The 13674-nt window shown below is 55.3% G+C and overlaps 1 protein-coding gene across 1 annotated transcript; it reads right to left on the bottom strand.

The window, feature by feature from the left end:
* Positions 1 to 503: 503 nt before the first annotated feature.
* Positions 504 to 13178, bottom strand: FAM180A (family with sequence similarity 180 member A). Its single transcript, XM_056124066.1, has 3 exons — positions 12945 to 13178; positions 3985 to 4085; positions 504 to 1004 (listed from the first exon to the last, which is right to left on the bottom strand). The coding sequence occupies exons 1-3, from the start codon at positions 13018 to 13020 to the stop codon at positions 579 to 581; spliced, it is 603 nt and encodes a 200-aa protein (XP_055980041.1). The 5' UTR covers positions 13021 to 13178; the 3' UTR covers positions 504 to 578.
* Positions 13179 to 13674: the final 496 nt, after the last annotated feature.

The raw sequence follows: 13674 nt of genomic DNA, 5'->3' as shown, positions 1-13674 counted from the left end.
TGGCTGCGTGCAAGGCAAATGCTTTACTCACCATACAATCTCTCCAGCCTCGGTTCTTCCTATCTTACTATAGGACCATAAGAGAAATTTTGTTGGAACCCGCACTCCATCCTTTAGGATCAGAGAGCTTTGTCAAACTACATGTCCCCACCATTTTCTGCCCCCGCCAGATTTCCTGGAGTCCTATTCCATTCTTTGGTTTTGTTTTGTTTGGAGAGCGGGTCCCACCTGGCAGTTGCTCAGAAGCTCCCCTGGCTTCAGTGCTCAGGGGTTGCTCCTGGTGGTGTTCAGGAACTTACACAGCATGAGCTCCAGCCTTTTGAACCGTCTCCCTGACCCTCTCTCCCCATTCTTGGGTGTTAGTGGCAAACTGTCCAAGCCTGTCTCAGACTTCTGCTAACAAACTATGTACCCTTTGGAAGCATCTGGAATTTCCCTGCCATCCGCTCCTTCCCGCCCAGGTCCCACCCGGACGGCGGCCGGAGGTTCCTGATCAGAGAGAGCTGCAAGGGGCAGGCACAGAGCTTTAGACCGCCTTGTCGGCTTTCCGTCTCTTGGCGTCGCGGGGAGTGTCCCCGCTAGGGGTCTGGGTCCGGGGACAGGGCTTGGTGACCGTCCGGGTGACGCGCGTGTGCGTCCCCGTGCAGACCATCTGGAGCCGGCCAGTCCCCGATGCCCCCCGAGGAGCGCATCAGGTCATGCCTGAGGGCCTGGAAGAGGCTCCGCAGGGCTTGGGCCCACACGTCTCTCTGGTGGCCCTGCGACAGGGCCGAGCGGTAGGCGGTGTAGGCCAAGGTCAGCGCGGTCCGCTCGAAGTCCTCTTTCGGGAGGATGCCGGGGCGCTGGGCCAGGGCGGCGCTCAGCCGGCGGATGTCCGGGATGCGCTTGGGGATCACGTCGTTGCAGACGGTGCGGAAGGTCCCCGCCCTGCGCAGCGACGCCAGCTCCTCGTCCTTGATGGAGATCTCCAGGTCAGGGCTGATGTCCAGCTGGGCCAGCAGGAACTGCGGGGCACAGGGCGGAGAAAGGAAGCCCCATGGAGAGGGGCGTGTGGGTTGAGTCTCTTTCCCTACTTTGGGAAGGCAGCTAGGGAAAAGGACTATGAAACAAAAAAAGCCGGTGGGTCCCGGTTTCCACCTCTGCCTTGCTCACCCCTCAATCTCCTTAACCTCTCTGAGCTTTGTGTCTTCCTCTGAAACAGTTAGTAACAGTCTCCACCAGAAGGGGAAGTATAAGACAAGGCTGCCTGGTGAGCTGGGGGAGAAGGCAGCGGGGATAGAGAAGGGATTACTGGGTCAACGATGGTTGGAGGGGTCATTCGGGATGGGAGATGTGTGCTGAAAGTAGATAAAGGACCGGAAGTGATGGCCTTTCGGTATCTGTATTGCAAACCATAATGCCCCAAAGTAGAGAGAGAGAGTATGGGGGAAATTGTCTGCCATGAAGGCAGGGGGAGGGGTGGGGTGGGGTGGGGTGGGGTTGGGATGGGGGGAGAGATCCTGGGGACATCGGTGGTGGAAAATGTGCACTGGTGGAGGGATGGGTGTTGAATCATTGTATGACTGAAACTCAAACATTGTTTTGTAACTGTAGCTCACGATGATTCAATTAAAAAAAAAAAAATTAAGACAAGGCACAGAAGGAGAACATCTAGGTCAGATTGAAAGAACGTGCGACGGCCACGGCCCCAGAAGCACAAGGACTTAATGCAGAACCCAGCAGCTTGGAGCAGAAAAGTGAACGGACTATGCGTTGATCCAGGCCATCAAGTCTGCCGGAGGGGAAAGGGTGTTGCCCCATTTGCCCTCTCCTCTCTGGAAAGAAAGATGGCGGCCACATGGGAGCCTTGTGGACAGCAGGTATGAGCCGGGAGTGTGGGGGCGACTAAAACCTCATGGGAAGGGGGGTGTTTCGCTCCGCCCTTCATGCCCTACCGAGGCCACCGGTTGCCCCCCGCGAGCGGCTCTCCAGCACGGCCAGGACTCCAGAACACAGAAACCAATTTCTTAACTATCTGACTTTCAGTAGAAATACTTCCAGGGTCAATAGGTAAAAGAGCAGAAATCCAAAACCAACATTTAATTCTTGAACCCAGCCGTAGAAAGCAAATCACTTCACAATGCTTTTTCAACATGTCTGATTTGGGGGGGGGGGTAAACTCTAAATAATAGTGGTGAATCTTTTATTGAAACAATGAATCTAATCAAAGCAAATAGAGTGTTAACTAGAATTCATCTGCCTCACAGGAGGGGTGGGGGGTGGGGTTTTATTGGGGTTCTTCATGGTAAAAAATAAGTATTGGTAAAGGGAAATGTGTTTGATATTTTCATGACTGAGACATAAACCTGAAAGCTTTGTAACCTTTCCCACAGTGATTCAATAAATAAAAAAAAAAAAAAAAAGAAAGAACGTGCGAATTTCTCTGATCTGGTTTATATCCTGGCACCCCATATAGTCTCCTGACCACCACCGGAGGTTACTCCTGAGCACAGAGCTAGAATCACTTCCCAGTACTACTGAGTGTGGTTGGTCCTCCCCCTTCCACTCCAAGGGACAGTACCTAATGGGGGGTGGGGGGCAAAGTCACCAGCCATGTGACTCATCATAGTTTTCTGGTGTTCCAGATGGAATCTTCTTTCTTTCCTCCTTTCTAGCACAAACATGCTCTTAAAAAGAAAAAACATTGGGGCTGGAGCAATAGCACAGCAGGTAGGGTGTTTGCTTGCATGCGGCCGATCCAGGTTTGATTCCCAGCATCCCATATGGTCCCCTGAGCATCGCTAGGGGTAATTCCTGAGTGCATGAACCAGGAGTAACTCCTGTGCATTGCTGGGTGTGACCCAAAAAAGCAAAAAAAAAAAAAACCCCAAAAAACCCAAAACACACACACACACACACACACACACAAAACAAAAATCATGAACTCTTTTTTGCTTTTTTTTTTCTTTTTTGGGTCACACCCGATGATGCACATGGGTTACTCCTGGCCGTGCTCAGGGGACCATATGGGATGCTGGGAGTCGAACCCCGGTTGGGTGTGTGCAAGGCAAACGCCCTACCCGCTGTGCTCTCTCCAGTCCCAGAAAGCATGGACTCTTTGGGATCATCTTAGTCAGTCGCCAGGCATTTGGAGGATGCAAAGAATGGTGCTTGACACACAGAGGGGTCCAGAACGTTGTCCTTCTTTGTCACCTGTTTTAGATGGGGCTGGGTCCATCATTCATCATTTACCCCCTGCACAGTGCCGGGCTGGTATCAGGAACCTAGCAGATGCCTCGTGCTCCTGACTCTGCCCTTGGCCTCCCTGCATACTCGGTCCTTTCTGGAACCCACATCAGTTCTGATCGCACCCATGTTCCAGACTGACAACAGCCACCTCTAGCCCAGTCTGCTCCTCGAGGTGTGATCTGGAATCACCCACCATGCCAGGGGGCACAGCAGGCTGGCTCTTAGGCAGACAGAATGTCAGATTTGTGTCAGTCTCCTGTTTAACAGCTGAGGGGAGTCCAGCCAGGAGTTGGGGGTTGGTTTATGCAGGGTCCCATTGCTGGCCTGGAGACCCCAGCCGGCTGGACTCTCATCTCTGAGCTGAGTGCCTTGGGAAATTTCCCAGTGGCGTTAGAGGAGGAAAGGGGGTGCTCAAGAATGAGGGTGTGGAAGGTGGAGGAAGAGAGTGTCTGGGTGACTGCCGAGTGCCACAGCTGAGGTGTCCCGGGCAGACCGTCTCTCGCGCATGCGCACCTCCCACTCTGGAGCTTGGGTGCTGGGCCGCACCAGCCTCTAGCTTTGCCTCCCCAGAGTATCGCAGGCCACACCCCTGCAACAGCAGGTGGGCAGGAGAGACGGACCACAGGGCTATGAGGATCACAGGTTGACCTGTCCTTGTGGGATGGGTCCGATCCCATGAGCTCCTGTGGCTGTCAGCAGCCCAGCCTTTCCCGGGCTCGCCGTGATTTTTCCCAAGCAGTGGGCACGGGTGCCTACCTCGTAGAGCAGCTCCACTTCCTCCAGGGAGGTCTGCAGGATGGGGTTCAAGGGCACCGCTGAGGCTCTCTTTGGCCGCTGGGCAGCAGGGAACAGCACAGCTGCAAGGGAGCAAGGGGCAAGCTCAGCTCGAGGGGCTGCGTGCACCCCTGCTCTTAAACCGGAAACATGGGGCTGGAGAGATAGCACAGCGGGGAGAGTGTTTGCCTTGCAAGTGGTTGACCCGTATTCCATGCCCGGCACCCCATATGATCCCCTGAGCATGGCCAGCAGTGATCCTTGAGCGCAGAGCCAGGAGTAAGCTCTGAGCACCACCGAGTGTGGCCCCCAAACAAAACAAACCCAGAGTCCAGCCCATGGGCCTTGCAGGCCATCAGCCTGAATGGGGGAGTCGGGGTGAGGTGATGGATGTCAAGCTGGAGAAGTGACAGCCCCAAAACTGTGTGTCTCAGGAAGTTTCCAGTCAAGTTTGATGTTAGTATCTCATCGATTTCAAATTTGACCAAGTCGTCATTTGGTATCGTAGAAAGTTGTAAAAAGAGTGATATGTGGAACTAGGGATTCCTTTAAGAGATTTGTGCTCAGAGGAAGCGGAAATGTGGGGATACTCCCCTTCAGTCCCAGAGTTTCCTAAATATCCCCTTCCTCGGCCGCGCTGGTGCTCAGCTCTGTCCCTCATCAGTAGGACATTCTGCTCAAGTATCGACTCCCAGCCTGCTGCTGCTTGGGTGTGGGGGACCCCAAGCTCACCCCACAGTGGTGCTTGGAGATCTTCACAAGCTTTTAAATCAGAACATATTTTTTCTTGGGTTGCGGGGTGGGGGGGGCTCCTACGCTGAGCTCAGTTTCCACCTCACTAGGCTGGTGGTTCAATGCAGGGCCCCAGGCTGCTACCCAGGGGCTACATGGGGCGGGAACCCACCCAGTGCCAGATTCTCAGTTGCCCTATTATCTCCTGGTGCAGCCAGAAGAGCTTTTCAAATAAGAGTTCCAGACATCCAGCTATCCACCCTCCATCCACATCCAGATGCCCGGAATCTGAGCGCATGCAGGAGGCCTGGATCCTGTCCTTGTCCTGTATGGTTTCCGAGCACTGCCAGGAGGAGTCCCTGAGCAGCTGTGTGTGCGGGTGACCAAGGAAACAAAGGAGAAAGTAGCCACCAGCCCCGGGCTCTGAGTAGGGGCCAGGACGGTGGAGTCTCAGGCTCCCTGCTCAGGGCGCTGCCTGAGTGCAGCTTCCTGGACTGGTCCCAGAGCTCCATTAAGAAAGGGGCATGAGCCCTAGTACCTGCCACTGACCTGGGTTCGATCCCTGACATCCCATATGGTCTCCTGAATACTTCCAGGAGAACTTCCTGAGCATCTCCGGTTGTGGCCCCAAAGCAAACCGCAACAGAAACGGAGTGGTCACTGCATCAGAGGGGAGTCAGGGAGAGCAGGAAGGGAGAGTCAGCCTCCCCCCACAGCCCCGCACACCCCAAATCAGCACAGTCTGATGGGCGAGGCAGCTTCTGGCTGCTTCTGGGAAGGTGCAGCTTCTTCCAGACATTTGATTGTGAATTATGAAAGCCTATGAGGCACCCATGCCAGTGGCACCCCCTGGAGTTGTGTGAGGCACAGTTTCATGAAATCCTATGTGAGGTTTGGTGTCTGGACAAGGGTGCCCCCTTTGACTGAACTTGGAGTTCATGAAATGTGTCTGCCCGGAGGTCACCCAGTTTGTTGGCAATGAGGATTAAATTCTCCCTTGACCCTGCTCCCCTGAGAGGGTACAATGTTCTCTGCTTGTAGGGGCCTCCCCCTACCCCTCACCTACACACACCTCAGGCATTCTTTTTGGTCCTGAGACTGCTGTCAGTCACAGGGCAGTGGGGTGGCATAAACCCCACATGCACTGGAAGAGAATTATCCACATCCTCCAATCCCTTTCTTCCCCACAGCCCAGACCTTTTTCTCCCTCCTTTTGCAAATTCCTGGGCCAAGGCACCTTCTCTCCCTCCACGGAGTGGAGCTAGGCCTGGAGTACCCTGGGAGGAAGACCACCTGCCAGGTGGAAGTGAAAGTGGTTTCAGTTGCCTTAAGGATTTTGGCCTGATGTTTGGTCTTTAATCCGTTTTGATCTGACTTTTTGTGCAATTCCCTATCTGCTGACCCATCTACTGTTTTCTGAGCCAGGGTTCAGCTCTCTGTTCCCGCTCGCTCGGTGCCTGTGAAACAGAGGATCCCCTTGCCCCATCTGCCTCCCCGAAACCAGGCCCCAGTTTCTTGCCTGATACTCCTGCTGAGAAAGAGGAGAGAGAGAGAGAGAGAGAGAGAGAGAGAGAGAGAGAGAGAGAGAGAGAGAGAGAGAGAGCGCAGAGAGAGAGAGCAGAGAGAAAGAGAAAGGGAGAGAGAAAGAGGAGAGAGATTGAGGAGAGAGGAGAGAGAGAGACAGAGAGAGACAGAGACAGAGACAGGGAGAGACCGAGAGCATGCCATGGTCCCCTCCTGTGCCCGAGGCCCTCCCCTTTCCCTCCTCTCTCATTCCTTCCTCCTCTCCTTCCAACCTGGCAAACTTTTGCTGCTTCTATTTAAAACTCCCGCTCACTGCTGCCGGCTCCCACCACCCAGCTCATGCTTCCGACTCCAGGCTCGTCCTCAGTTCCCTCTACTCTCCCAGCCACACTGACTCTCCGCTGCCCCTCATCTCTGTTCCCAGTTTAGAAGTCTACCGGGCAACACTGGGGTTCGCAATAGCACACATAAGCACGTGCGCACACGCACATATGTAAAGATGTACTCACACATGGGCACACACTCATCACTGTCACTGTCACTGTCCTCCCGTTGTTCATCGATTTGCTCGAGCGGGCCCAGTAACGTCTCCATTGTGACAATTGTTACTGTGTTTGGCATATCGAATACATCACGGGGAGCTTGCCAGGCTTTGCTGTGCGGGCGAAATACTCTTGGTAGCTTGCTGGGCTCTCCGAGAGGAACAAAGGAATCAAACTTGGGTCGGCCATGTTGGCTGCTTGCAAGGCAAATGCCCTACCCACTGTGCTATCGCTCCAGCCCCATACACTCATATCCTATTTAAATACACACGTAGACACACACGGAAACTCCCCATCTGCACCCATACCCACCCATTTACACACATACTCACACACACACACACAAGCACATGCACATATGTAAAGAAGCACTCACACATAGGCACACACACACTCATCTCTCATTTAAACACACACATAGACACACACATGTAAACTCCCCATCTGTACTCATTTACACATGTGCGCACATATACACATGTGTAAAGATGCACTCACACACAGGCACACACATACTCATACCCCATTTAAGTGCACACATCAGGTACACCTGTGAAAATTCCTCGTCTGCACCCACATCCATCCACTTACACATAATTATACACACATACACACATGCACTCGTGTACACATATATGCACAGGTCTGGCCCTGCAGTCTTCCAATCTCACTCACTAAGCCTCAAACCTGGGGAATTTTTCCTTCTTTGACTTCCTCTTTCCTACCTGTTCCAGCCCCCCCCCCCCCGCCCCCCATATCCCCTGGCTGTATTCTGCGACCTCTCCAGTCTCTCTGGAATCTGACTCACCCTGCATCTCTGCTCACCCCTCACCAGGGCTTGTGGCAACATTTTGTTGCCATCTTTGGCTTCCGTCTCCTTCTTGGGCTGCAGAGAACGTGCGTGTGATTCTGCGAAGGGTCATCATTCCTGGGCCCAAACACACCTTCCGTCTCACTCAAAGTCAATAGTTCCTGAGGGCCCAGGCTGAAAGGCTTGGTTTCTTACTGCGTCTCTGGACTCCTTTCTCCCCAGCTCCTGAGGCCCGCCACAAGCCTCCACGTGCTCCCCACAAACACCAGGCATGCCTGGACCCCAGGCCCTTTGAACATCTCTTCCTTCTGCCTGTGGCACTCTTTCTCTGGAGGTTGCTAGGCTAACGCATCTTTAATCACCTTCTCAGGGGGGCCCTCCCTGGCCATTCTCTTAAGAATGATAGGCACAGCCCAGAGGTCAAGTTCATGCTCTGACTGCAGGAGACTCAGGTTTGTTCCTCAGAACCTCATGGTCCCTGAGCGCTGCTGGAAGTGAGCCCCCCACCCCCCAGCACAGACCCAGGAGTAGCATGAGATATAGGACAGCAGTCAGGGGGTGCAGGTGTGGCCTCCTCTGGTACTGCTGGCTATAGCTCTGCCACCCCCAGAACTCCTAGTATGTCTCTGGTGGTCCCTGTGGTACCCACCAGCCTCAGGGCCAGAGTGTCTCTGGCCCTTGGGCGCTAGCATTGGATTCCCCTTTACTCCGGGAAGCCCCGTTCCAGAGCTGAGTCCCCTCTACTCCACCCAAAGTCCCTAACAACAACAAAGCTCGTGTGTGTGTGTGTGTGTGTGTGTGTGTGTGTGTGTGTCCCCAGCCCCTGGGTGGGCTTGTCTGTCTGGTTCTCTGCCCAGCATCCTCCCCTGGCTGTTTGTGCATGAATGAAGGACCCTGGTCACCCTTCAACCTCCTTATCAGCTCCCTTATTCCTTCTCTCTCCCCTCCCCTATTCTCCCCCTGATTCCCCTCCCCGCTCCTTACCCTTCTCCTCTCTCCTCTCCCCTCTCCTCTTTTCCCCTCTTCTTCCCTTCCCTCTTCTCTCCTCCCATTCCTGACTTTCCCTCCCCCTCCCATCCCCTCCTCTCCTCTCTTCTCCCCTCCCCTCCTTGTCCTCCCCTCCTCTCCCTCCTCTCCTTCCTCCTCTTATCTCCACTTCCCTCCACTCCCCTTCCCTCCTCTCCTTTCTCCCCTCCTCTCCCCGCCCATCTCCTGCCTTCTCCTCCCCTCCCCTCCTCTCCTCTCCTCATCTCTCCCCCTTCCTTCCCTCTCTCTGCCACATCTGGCTGTGCCCAGGACTTATTCCTGGTTTTTTGCTCAGGGATCACTCCTGGTGGGGACTGGGGGACCCTGTGTGGTTCTGCATTGAACCTGGGTCGACCTCATGCGAGGAGACCTCCTTCCCCCCTGTATGAGTCTCTCGCCCCCCACGCTCTATTCTTTTCAGAGTGCTGTGTTCAGTCCCACTCCTCAAATAGGGCTGCTCCATGTCCTGGCTGTCATCTGGAGGGAGGGTGTGGTCTCCTGTCTCCCCAGAAGCTCCCCTGAGTGCTCTTGTCCCGGACAGGGGGGTGCCCCTCTGAAGCATCTCAGCAAGATGCTGACCCCTGCAGGGAAAATTTCGCCTGCTCTGCAACCCGTTCTAAGTGGGGTGAAGCTCTCTCCTTCCTGCCTTGGCACGCTCCATATAATCGTGGTTTCAGCTTCACGGGCAGCCCCGGGACGGCCAAATGGGCTGGCAGGGGTGGAGGAACACCCGTTAGAGAGCCTGGGTGGGGTCTGAGCTCTGTGACTGTGCTGAAGAGGATGGTGTGTGTGTGTGTGTGTGTGTGTGTGTGTGTGTGTGTGTGGGCATGTATGAGTATGTGTGTGTGTGGGCATGTATGAGTATGTGTGTGTGTGGGCATGTATGAGTATGTGTGTGTGTGGGCATGTATGAGTATGTGTGTGTGTGTGTGTGTGTGTGCGCATGCATGTGGGCATGTGGGTGTATGTGGGGTAGCTCGGCCCAAGGTTAAACATGTTCCTTTGCCAAACCCGGATGAAGTCATTTGCTTTTCCACACCTGGGCCAGCCCCTTGGAAACACAGTGATGTTCAGAGTGAGCCACTGGGCCAGGACCTCAGCAGAAGCTGCAAGACTGTGTGTGTGTGTGTGTGTGTGTGTGTGTGTGTGTGTGTGTGTGTATGTGGCTGGGAAGGCGTCACCGAGGCTGCTGAGGGCTGGTTCCCCACCCAGGGGCTGCTCAGGGTGTGAATGAGAATGTGCAGACTCTGAGGCCATAGATTTGGGGGGAGGGGGACAGGAGGGACAAGTCCAGCTCTATCCTCCCAGGCAAGTGTCCTCTGCGGCTGGAAAGGCTGACACAAACCCTCTAGGTACAGTGAAGGGGCATGGGGGAGAGCGGCGGGCACATTGCGGCCACACCACCATGCTGCTCAATCAGCCCTAGTCGAACCCCTCATGACTCAGTCCAAAACAGACTCCGAACATGCCAGATGATGTCCCCTCCTCACAGCGGGGGGCCCCCATCCCCCTCCTGGCTCTTGGAAGAAATACTTTCAAGGCAGTGAATAAAGGCATCAATCTTTAGGGTCAGAGAGGTAAGACAGGGGTGAATGAACTGTACCTTTTAGAGCTTAGAGGGAAAATGTGGCAAATGAAGTGAAAACTACTCCCCTTGTCCTTCTGATGTTCACACTGCACAGGTGTACACGGGTTCAATCCCTGGCACCCCAAATGGGCCTTCACACCCCAGCCTGCAGGAGTGAGCTCTGAGCACAGAGCCAGGAGTAAGTCCTGAGCACCGTGGGAGTGACCCAAACTACCTCCCTCGAATTAATTTCAGAGTAACTTGCCCAGAAATCTTAAAAAAGGGGGGGGGGAAAGACTCTCCAGTCTGCCCATCAGTGTTCTGGCAGGCGCCCCTGGGGTCACTGGGACTGAGCCAGGTGTGGGGGCCCCTGGGTGGGGCTCACTAACCGCAGGTGAGTCATGGGTCTGCAGCTGGTGGCTGTGGCCAGTCCAGCCACAGGAGGAAGATGCTGCCTCTGGCCAGAATCCTCGAGAGCTCCCGGGCTGGCAGATGTGTCTCCTTCTGCCTCTGTGGGCGGGGAAGGTGGGTGTAGGCTGGGGGGCTGGGGAGGGTGGGTTGAGGCTGGGTGGGGGCATGAAGGAGCAGAACGCCCCCCAGACCATTTTTTTTTTTTGCTTTTTTTGTGTACACCTGGCAGTGCACAGGAGTTACTCCTGGCTCATGCACTCAGGAATTACTCCTGATGGTGCTCGGGGGACCATAAGGGATGCTGGGAATTGAACCTGGGTCTGCCATGTGCGAGGCAAATGCCTTACCCACTATGCTATCATGCTAGCCTCTACTCCCTTTTCTTCTGATGGTTGGGGGCCTCCAGCCCTAGCTGCCAGCTCACCACTGCTAACTCTCCCCCGAGTGCTGACCTTCCAGCTGGGGTCGACTTGGGGTCTCTGTGCTGGTGGTGGGCTTACTGGAGGCAGTCCTTTCCCCAGTGAGGAGTAGAGTGTGGTCCTGCTGAGTACCCTAAACTTTCCTTAATGATATTTGTGACTCCATTATCAACAAAGCATGTTAGTTACCCTCACTCTCGCCCCCTTTTTTTTGGTTTGGGGCCACACCTGGGAGTGCTCGGGCTTGATCCTGGCTCTGTGCTCAGGGACCTCTCCTGGCAGTGCTCGAGGGATATGATGCAGTGCCAGGGATCGGACCCAGGCTTGCCTGGTGCAAGGTAAGAGATCTGCACTGCCTCTCGGGTGCCCTGCCACCCTGAGGACAAGTCAGGGAGTGTAAGATTGGTTCGTGGGAGGCATCAGTGAACTAGCGAGTGCTGGCGGGGTTGACAGACTTGCAGGAGACCACGTGGGTAATTGGACCCAGACGTTCAATCTCTGAGCACTTTGCAAGGAGCCTGGCCACAATTGTCTGCATTTCCTAGACTTGTAACAAATCAAGTCGTCTCCTTGGGTGTCTAGAAGAGTGGGGATGGTGATGATGATGGGGGTGGGGGTCTTGGGGGTCCCACCCTGGGCTTATTCCTGACTATTTAGGGAATTCTGTGGGGCAGGCGACTGGCCCAGCAACTGTCTCTCACCAGGTGAGCACCTGACCCACGGCTCTTGTTGCAGCCCAGGACCATTCTTTTTTTTTTTCTTTTTTTCTTTTTGGGTCACCTGGTGATACACAGGGGTTACTCCTGGCTCATGCACTCAACAATTACTCCTGGCGGTGCTCGGGGGACCCTATGGGATGCTGGGAATCGAACCTGGGTCGGCCACATGCAAGGTAAATGCCCTACCCGCTGTGCTATCACTCCAACCCAGGACTGTTCTTTTAAAACAGCCAAGGCCCACGGCCATGCAGAAGTGAGCACTCTACATTGAGTGCCATCTCCAGGGTCTGAACACGAGCAGGAGGAGTGCATGAGCCAGACATTGTTCCCAGAACCAAAAGAACAATTAAAGAGGAAACGGGAAATGCATGCTTATTTGTGATTTGTCTCTGGGCAGTGGGATTCAGAGCTCAGCTCTGGAGGGACCGGAGGACCCCAGTCTCAGGCTGGGCACTTTGCAAGGAACCTGGCCTCACGGGGGACTGAGAACTCCAGAGAGGCAGAGCTGTTTGCCTGCTCTGCTCTCAGATCCCCGAGGCTCCCAAGAGCCCCCTCATTTTTTTGTTTTGCTTTTTGGGCCACACCCAGCAATGCTCAGGGGTTACTCCTGGTTCTGCACTCAGGAATTACTCTTGGAGGTACTTGGGGGACCATATGGAATGCCGGGATCGAACCTGGGTTGGCTGTGTGCAAGACAAATGCCCTATCAGCTGTACTATCTTTCCAGCCACAAAAGCCCCCTCTTGAGGGAAACCACCTCCTAGGGGCAAGAGCCCCGGCCCCTTCCTTGGTGGGGGGAGCAGGCAGACCGAGGGGCCCTCCCTTCTCCTGCCACCAGTCAGTTCTGCCCCGCCGGAAGGTGGGTGCACCCTGGGCATCCCATGCCAAGGATCTAGACTCAGAGCCTTTGACCTGGCTTCCCCAGGACAACCCCCTCCCCCCACTCCTCAGATGTAGACACCTGCTCCCCAGCCCAGTGGAGGGGCTCAAGGCAGTGTGAGAACCCGGGTGCCCTCCGCTTCCTGCACCCTGGTAGCTCTGATGGATGTCAGCATCGCTTCCCTCATCACCTGTCCTCCTCTCCCCCCATCCAGGAGACGCCTGGAGGGAGTCAACGGCTGCCCCTGCCCTTCTCTGCCCCCCTCTGCATTCCGACTATGAGACAAAGTACCCGCACACCAGGCAACTTACCCCGGTTCCACCTGTGGGTTGCCGTCACGGGAGCATCGGAACACAGCAGCAGAAGCAACAACGCCTTCCACCGCATCCTGGCCTGGGAGAGATGGCGAAGTTGCCCTCAAGCCCAGGGGGACCCGGGAGGGCAGGTATGTCTGGACTGGTCCTTCGGCTGCAGTGATCTGGCTCTGAACACTGTTGGCCGGTCCAGGGCGGGGATGCCCACTCCCGCCTCTGAGCAGAGGGACTGGGGGGAGACTCTTGGCGGGCGGGGGAGGGAGGGTGGTTGTAGACAGGAGCTGGGACCTGTGTCAATCTGACTCTCTCCGGGATTGGGGGGACTGGGCTTCCACAGAGCGCCTCTGTTTTTGAGCACATCTGGAGTGACTCACTGGGCATGTGATCGCCTTGGCACGGGGAGGGATAAATATAATTTCTGTACTTGAGTTCCATGTGTTGGATGCACCCACTGGAATTTTCTTCAGCAAACAGCCTCGTGGAACTTGTTCGCGAGCCCGGCGAGAATTTGGCCGCTGGCCCCGTCCCCACACACACCCAAGCCAGGGCCGCAGGAAGAGCTGGCAGGCTGGCCTGGCAGCTGCTGACGCTGGCGGACCTGGAGTTTCCTTCAGGACAGCAGAACCTTTGTGGTGCCTGGGCTGAGTGTCGCTCCTCCCTCCCCTCCCCGGAGCTCGACTGACCAACGTGGGTGCAAAGATCAGCTTGGACTGCCCTGGATTTGCGT

This window comes from Sorex fumeus, unplaced genomic scaffold (genome assembly GCF_029834395.1).
Source record: "Sorex fumeus unplaced genomic scaffold, SorFum_2.1 ptg000048l, whole genome shotgun sequence".
Taxonomy (NCBI): domain Eukaryota; kingdom Metazoa; phylum Chordata; class Mammalia; order Eulipotyphla; family Soricidae; genus Sorex; species Sorex fumeus.
This window is presented reverse-complemented; position numbering and strand designations above follow the sequence as displayed.

Coding starts and splice junctions, on each gene's coding strand:
- FAM180A (XM_056124066.1), bottom strand. CDS start 13,020: ATGCGGTGGAAGGCGTTGTTGCTTCTGCTGCTGTGTTCCGATGCTCCC. Junction 4,086..12,944: donor AACCCACAGGTGGAACCGGG/GTAAGTTGCCTG, acceptor GCTCCCTTGCAG/CTGTGCTGTTCCCTGCTGCC. Junction 1,005..3,984: donor AAGTGGAGCTGCTCTACGAG/GTAGGCACCCGT, acceptor TGTGCCCCGCAG/TTCCTGCTGGCCCAGCTGGA.